We start from the raw sequence: 8,200 nt of genomic DNA, 5'->3' as shown, positions 1-8,200 counted from the left end.
TTCTCTTTTTACATATTTTTTTGGAAATTCTACTTTACATGTTTATTCATTTCACTTTACTCTCTATCACTGGTGAAATGTTTTATGGGTTATTTTGAAAAGTTTGGTAAATATCACCTTAGTTGTTTTTTTTTAATATATCTCAAAATATAAGGTTTTATAAATAACTTTATTTGTGTTTTTATATTATTGTTTTAACATTAAATAGTAAAAGGTATATTTAGGTTAGTATAGGTCAGTGATTAATAATGTTTTTGGCAGAATATAGCTGAAAAGTGTATGTTGTAAAATTATGCATAATGGCCATTCATGGAACTAGTAAACAAGTTAAATATGAATACTAGCAATATTATTGATATTATTGTCCACTTTTTTCTATTAGATGGATAATTACTGTGGCATATTCTGGCTACCAGAAAAATACCTTAAATTTTGAGACCCTTCATTTTTAATCTGAAAATGTCCACTTGTTTTTGTTGAACTAAAAACTGTCATATTAGGTTATAGGCTTCATGTTTCTACTCAGTTGTTTGATTAACAAGGTGATATGTTTAGTTGAACAAGGAGATACTTTAAATTGGTATATATAATAAGGCCATACTTTTACCATACTGCTACTTGTGGATTTTGATTTGCTTATAACAGTTCTGAATTACACATAGAGCTGCTTCCTGTATTTTGATTTTTTAGTTCTTGGGCATTAGGCTACTACTTCTTTTGTACTTGGACTGTAGATTTTTACTATCAATTTTTAGACATTAAGCTACTACTTTTTAGTCTTTAAAATGTAGGCTGCCATTTTAAATTTATGAAGTACATTTAGCTTTTTTATTTTTACTTTTTATTATGCAGTGCTGCTTTTTTCAATAATTTTTACTGTATGTTGCTTTACTTAATTCCTGGATTGTAGTTGCTTGAGGTTGGAAGCTCATAATATTATTTCTTAGCATTGTGTGAAAATCACAGTATCAATTTTAATTGATGAATATCAGTCTATTTTCTAACTGATTAAGATGTTTTTCTATACAAATTAATGCTAAGCCATTATTATTTTATCTTCCACCTTAGTCAGTTTGTGATGGTGTTTAAATAAGTATTTTCTATTGTTTCAGACAATTTACCTAAGGAACAACCTTATAAAGAAAATTGAGAATTTGCAAACATTGACTAATCTTAAGGAGTTGGAGTTTTATGACAACCAGATATCCAAGATAGAAAATCTGGATGCCCTTATTAATCTAGAGTAAGGTGTTTTTATTTAGTGAAAGCTCTCACATATAATGTTCTAAAACAGACTTATCTTGAAAACAGTAAGAAATGTTATAAACCTCCTTATTTTCAATATGTTTACATTGGTGTAAACATTGTACAAAAATTACTTTAATTCTTTGAAAAAATAGGTAGTGTACAATAAGAATTTTGTTATTAAGCATTACTGGACCAGTGAGCACCTTTCAGGTGTCAACTTTTCCAAGATGTAAGTTAAAATACAAATTATAATTCTATTTCCACAATGTTTTATTAAAAAATATTTTACAATTGATATTTTGTTATTTTTTTCAACATTTATTTCATATAAATTCAAAGGAAAATAAAATAAATGTTCATACTTAAATTTCTGCACAGCTCCAAGGAGCCTCACCTATAAAAAAATGCATTTATTGATTTTAAAAAATTCTGGCCGTCTTAAAGCATAAGTTTATATTTGCTATCATCTCTTGTGAATAAAATTCTCATGATTTTGTTTCTCACTTGATTTTCCTTTTCTTTCTCTGATTTTATTAGTATAGCCTCTTGACTTTTGGAACATTCTGTTCTAGTGTCTGATATATTTCTGTGTTTTAAGATGTATATTTGAAATCTACATGTATTATTTTTGGACAACCAACATAATGAGAAAAATTAGGGTTACAGAAGTACAGAATACTAGTGTAAACAGACTGAATGCTTAAAGTAGTGTAAATTTCTTGTTTCTTATATGTATTTTTAACAAAGGTAACTAAAATATAAAAATTATAAATTTATTACATTAAATAAAAATGAAAAGCTTGAAACAATTTCATGAAAGCTTGCACTGTGTGCATGTCACGATTGTAACATGATTATTTGTTCACACTAAGCTTTCCCGCTGTGATTTGTGACTTTGCATGTACTGTGAGAGTCCAAAATACACTGTATAATGATATAACTAAAGAAAGCAGATGTGAAAAGCTTAAAAGCTGAGGCTGTTACATGTGATTGTCTGTGTTACAATCTGTAGTAATTGTAAAAATAATATGTTATTGACTTTATTTCATATTTTTCAACTTTTCATTTCGAGCCAGTGTTTCCTGTTCTCTCAGGTTTTTACTCTCAGCTTTTTGTTGTCCCTAAGAAACTGAGGATTGGAAACCAATCATCATGAGGGGTGTGTTTTCCAATTCCAGGCTTTTCCATTTGGGTTTAACTTGGCTCCATATGTGTTTCATCGGGTAATCAAGACCTTTGCTTGACATCTCCAATCATTGGGACTCTGGTCTCATCATTATATGGATGACTGGCTCCTTTCTGTATGGCACCTTCTGACCACACCCATTTGCTCCTAGAGGAGGCAGCTCATATGGGATTTTTAAACAACTTGGATAAGTCCATTCTTTCCCCTACACAGAACCAAGTTCACTTGGGAGTTTTCTTCAATTCCCACCTGATTCTGGCCCAGCCTTCTCCACTACGTCTTTGGATAATGGAGTAGTTGATCATCAAGGCCTTATCTTCTCATTCTCTTCTAGCACAAGAAGTTCTATCTCTTTTGGGGATGAGGGCTTCCTTAAACAGAGACAGTACTACACCTGATGTTCCTCTGGTATATATATCTTTCTCAATATGTAGAATTCTAATAAGTGCATGGTGGACCGTCACTCATGGACTATCATGAGTAAAGGAGAAGGAGATTGCTGCCTATCCCTGCCACTCCTTCGATTGAATAAATCAGGAATTGAATAAATCAGGTTTCATGGTAACCCATTGCTGTTCCTCCAGACTCCCCAATGCCTTTTACTCCTCCCTTCCTTGAATAGAGCTTAGGAGTTCTTGCTACTTCCCAGTTCCTAGCCACTGGGGTGGTGGACCATGGAGGCTTTCTCGTGAGTGTAGAACACACATCATAATGTTCATATCACTCCACTCAGTTGAGAAAGGGCAAAGTTGAGAACCCTCCTTTCTTCTACCCCCTGGAGATTTAAACCTCATAATGCCAGGTGTATGATGTTTATTCCCTGCTCGTATGGTTCAGTTGGAATCATTATTTTCCTGTTGTAATACCACGTACAGGATGATTACCTGTTCTTATGATTGAATTGTGGCTTACACACAGCCCCATAAGTCGGGTTCGGAATGTTGTACTTCCTGATGCCTACGGTTGATTTGGGAGTTTGTCCAGCAAATGTCATTTGTTTACCTCCTCCTCATTCCGGTTGCTTGTAATATAGTATTCTGTTTACTTACAGGTGGGGTTAGTGTATATTGTACTACGGTCCATTTGCCCTGGCCACCATACACTGTATATCCCGATTTTGATCTTACATGAGGTCCTCCACCTTGTAATATCGAGGATGGGAAATGGAAACTAGTTTGTATGGTTGGGGTAGAGTAGATACCTAGTAATGTCTAGATGAATGCCTTCATCTTCATAATTTGGAGAACTGGCCATTGACTTTCACGTTTTTTCTGTGTGGATTTAGAGTTACCTTTCATATTATATATATTTTTTATACTACTTGTGACTCTTATCCAGAGTTGGTTTGTTTCATGCCTCTTTTGCATGGTTGAGTATGGAGTGGAACTCATGTTGATTATTTACACATGACACATTGTTTTCCAAGGTCTTTTTTTTTACTCGATCCAGGCCCTGATGCTGCCCATTTCACAACACTACACTTCTTTGAGGGTAAAGAGCATACCTGTTCTAGAAATGATGCAGTCCCCCATAACCAGTGCACACCTGATTGATTCTCTGTGGATGCTTTCTGCAGAGAGTCTCTTGTTTTGTCTTACACTGGTCCTTCCACCTACTCAATGTGGGATTCTAGCTGTTGTGTGACTGTAGGTATGTGTCGTATTGGAAGTTATCATTTTCTTACACTGAAAATAGATGTTTGATGGATACTTACCTCCTCTCACACACTTCCCACCCTTCCTCCCCATTTCCAGTGTTCTTCTGTTTTTTGTTGGGCTAATCTTGAAAGTGAGGTTCATATAAAGTAGTACAGAGAGAGCCAGCTGTTTAGGGAGAGTGTCTCATGCTCCTTTTGGTGGAGGGTGTCTCATGCTCTGTGCATGCTAAATGAGCAGCTCAAACTTTTGGGGTATAAAGGCTAGTATTTCAAGTGAGAAAGTTTCTTTTCATAGTATTAGAAGACAGTGGAACATTGAGAAAAGCTATTGTGGGGTCAAAAGGCTAGCATTTTAAGTGAGAAAATTTCTTTTCAAAGCATTAGAGGGAAGTGGAACATGGAAGATAGGTATTGTGAGAGAGGAAGTAAGTGTCTATCTGAAATCTATAATGAACCTTTGCTTGATAGCTCAGAAAGTAAGGATTGCAAAGCTTTTTGGTCCAGTTAATTTTAAAATCAATAAACCATCCTATCTTTGTGTTTGAATGGCAATCATACAGTTTAGTGCTTACATCATACTCTACAGTACCATCCAATGGTTCAGAGAGAAAGGGTCACATTGCCCTTTAAACTAAGTTTATGAACTTCTATCATCTTTAGTTGGGCAAACTTTTGACTGTGCATTATATCTACTAGCTTTAACTGTCTTAGCTTTGTGATAATCAAGTGGAAGTCACACAATGTGTTGCATACATTGTACAGTGAACATAACTTGATAGTTGGGTAAAGAAGGGTCATCACTTCCTTTCAGTGAATGTCCAAAGACTACAACTGCAAGCAGTTCTTTCTTTGTTTTACAGTATTTACATTCAGGAACCGTGAGCCTATGAATAGTGTGTATAATTACACAGTCTACACCATCCTACAACTGCATTAATTATGCTTCAATTCCATGATCAGTGGCATCTGTATTTAATATGAACTCACAATCTTGTTGTGGCTATGGCAACACTGGGGGTTTCTATCAAGGCATCCTTCAGGAATTTGACTTTAGTAGCAGTTGATAATGGTAAGTTGATCTTGGAAAAGTTAGTCACAAACTGTCGGTAATACAAAGTAAACCCAAGGAAACTGCAGACTTCTCATTTGGTCGTTGGTTGAGGCCAGTCTCACAATGCTCATATTTTAGAAGGATCTGTAGATGTTCCTCCTACTCAGAGTATGATCAGACAATTACACTTACATGAGTACCATTTTTAGGTTTTCACCCACAGACTCAAAAGTGTGACGAAACACCAAGACATCATTGATATAGATCAGACACGTCACGTCTTCCATTGCAGTTCCTTCAGTGTAAGCTCCATTAATCCCTCAAAAATGACAGACATTTACACTAACTGAACAACAAGACACAAAACTTGTACAAGCCACCTCTTTTGCTGAAAACAGTCTAAGGTCTGCTCTCATAATCCATCTTGGTTTGCTAGTATCTAGATGCCAGGTCTAACAAATTGAACCAGAGGGCCCCTTTCAGTGTGTACAAATGTTCATCTTTTCATGGTTGTGAAAAGACATCAATGAGAATTACCTCATTTATCTGTGTAAATTCAATATGGAACCTGAGTGTACCTTTTTTCTTCCTGACAATCCCTAATGGAGAGGACCAATCATTCTCTGAAAGCTGTTTGATCCCATCCTTTAACATTCTCTGTACTTCAACCTATGCTACATCCCCAGTGCTCCAGGAAAGTATACAAGGTGTTTGTTGAATTGGACATGCACTACCTGTATCTGTTTGATTATGTTGCATGACTCTTTTTTTTTTACCCAATCAGCCATCCATTCCCACAAATACATTGGCATATTCTGCTAACTAGCCACTCAGTTGTTGCCACTGCAATGAGTCTAGATTGTCTGCAAAAACTAGTAATTTCAGATGTGTTACCAACTGTGGATTTGTTTTTGGATATTTTGCAATGGATGCAACCCTATTGCTACCCATAGCATTAGTTATTCCCACTTTACTTACTGTGCTGATAACCATTCCAGCATACAGCATAATTGCAGAAAAACACTGAGACTTGATCTGTCCATTCATGTCTAGTTTTCTCCATTCACCAGAACAAAGTTAGTGTCAACTGGCTAGACTGATGGCTTTGCTTGTAGCACCTGTTATACTGCAAAATGTAGCTGTGTTCAAACTGATCCTGTATCATCCAGAAATTCTCTGTCTGTTGTTCTTGTACTGTAGCATGCACATACCAAAACTCACCCATTCCTGGAAGATCTGGGCTGACCACCACATATGTTGATATAAATTGTTCATTACACTCTCCAAAGTATGATCAGTCATGAATTGGGCTCCTCTCATTTTCCAGAGCTGTAACAGCAGTATTCACCATCTGCTGTTGGATTTCCTGTGCTTGTTGCAGTGTCAAAACCAGTAGTCTTGTCTATCTTGCTGCTTAGCAAGGTATAGGCAGATCATTCAAAAGTAAATCAATGCTCTACAGGCAAAGCATGTACTTCTCTCCTTACTTCCAGGATGACTTCTAAACAAAACCAGTAGCAGCATAAGTTGCTGCATTTAAACCATGGGAGAACTAGGATAGCCCTGTACATTCACTGAATATCAGCTTGGTTGCATAGCAGTGCTTGGATGTATGGGAGGTTAGATAATCCTTGGCTGGGCTCGAATTTTGCACTGTCTAGGTGCCTGGGTAAAACAGTCTGTCTAAGATTAAATTGCTAAAGCTTTTGCTACAGACTTCTTCCTTTTTTGTGACAAGTTTGAAGTTACAACTTAATACCACATCTGCACAGAAACTGCCTTTGTAAGGGTGAAAAGATCTCTCATGCAACTCATTCTTTTAATGAGTAGATTTTCCAGGAACTTATCTATGAGGATATCCTTGTATTCCATTGACATCATTGCAGGGTTAGTTTTATTATGCAGCCGTTGCGGATCCTCCATGTAAGTGATCAAGATTTCCAATATACCCTTCTTCTGATCCTTCAAATAGATTGCCCTGTTGTCCACTAGGTCACACCTCTGGCACAATGCAGGTGTTTAATGGAGTCTATGGTCAGGACACCCAGACTCAGAACCAGGTATTGTACAGCCTGTTCTGGAGTCCAGCCATTCCGGACAGTTACCTGCCAAAACACTTCAAGAAATGGTGAAAGTCTTCCTTTGCTGTAACCTTGAATGTTTAGGGAGGGGGAGAATTTGCTGTACATTTCTCACAGGGAACTGTGGTCATGTCTATCACCTTTCTTTTATGATTTCCCAGCTATCACCTGATATAGATGTCTTTAATGTTGTGGGCACAACATTGTAGGCACTCACAGTCACTTTAACTCTTGTTTGAGTGGTTGATCCCTAATCCAGGGTGGCGGTGCAATGAGTTATTGTCAACAGCTCTGCTTGACCACTGTAATTTATGTTTGTTTTAACAGTATACATCCTGGTTTGTGGAGGGTCATCACAACCCTATGATCCATCTACTTCACCATTTGGTGCACCGTCTCACCTACCAGTGAGATAGCTCCTGTTGGCAGATGTCATCCACTATTGGTACTTCCATAAATGTTTTCTGGTGGTTTCAACCAGAGCTGGAGTTAGGTTACTCTAATAGAAGCCATAGACCTTTACAGCATCAATGAATTTACAGAGAATGACTAGTGCAACCCACATGGCTAGTCATTTTCACTTGAGCATGGGGAAGGCCATAACCTTGAGATACAACTTGAACTACCACTGAAGAACACTAGCTGTTGACCATCTTGTGTAACATACAGCATTCCTCCCATAGGCAGAACAGATGTGACCTCAGTAAAATGAAAGGGAGCAAAGGCAGCTGGAACAACATCAACTTAATGACTTTCTTGAGTATATGTTATGTAAAACCTGCACATATACAGAATAAATGATATATTCAGAATAATACTATAGTATAGCAAAATGGGATGGTAGAAAGCTTAGCACATTTACATACCATAACTTCACAATGTTTTAAATAATAATTATTTATTTTTGACCTAACAGTTAGTAAACATTGGAATGGCATTGCTAGTTATTTCATATTTAATTTAGATTTAATTTAACC

General features: G+C 36.5%; 1 protein-coding gene across 4 annotated transcripts in view; it reads left to right on the top strand.

Annotated features, from left to right (window-relative positions):
* LOC106465005 (protein phosphatase 1 regulatory subunit 7-like) overlaps positions 1–8,200 on the top strand; it is a 40,184-nt gene that overhangs the window by 19,465 nt on the left and 12,519 nt on the right. For all 4 annotated transcript variants that reach the window (XM_022392828.1, XM_022392827.1, XM_022392829.1 and 1 more), the window contains exon 6: positions 1,113–1,243. In XM_022392828.1, coding sequence (XP_022248536.1) covers positions 1,113–1,243 — 131 coding nt within the window. The remainder of the gene's footprint in view (positions 1–1,112; positions 1,244–8,200) is intronic.

This window comes from Limulus polyphemus, unplaced genomic scaffold (assembly GCF_000517525.1).
Source record: "Limulus polyphemus unplaced genomic scaffold, Limulus_polyphemus-2.1.2 Scaffold1809, whole genome shotgun sequence".
In the NCBI taxonomy this organism is placed as follows: Eukaryota; Metazoa; Arthropoda; class Merostomata; order Xiphosura; family Limulidae; genus Limulus; species Limulus polyphemus.
This window is presented reverse-complemented; position numbering and strand designations above follow the sequence as displayed.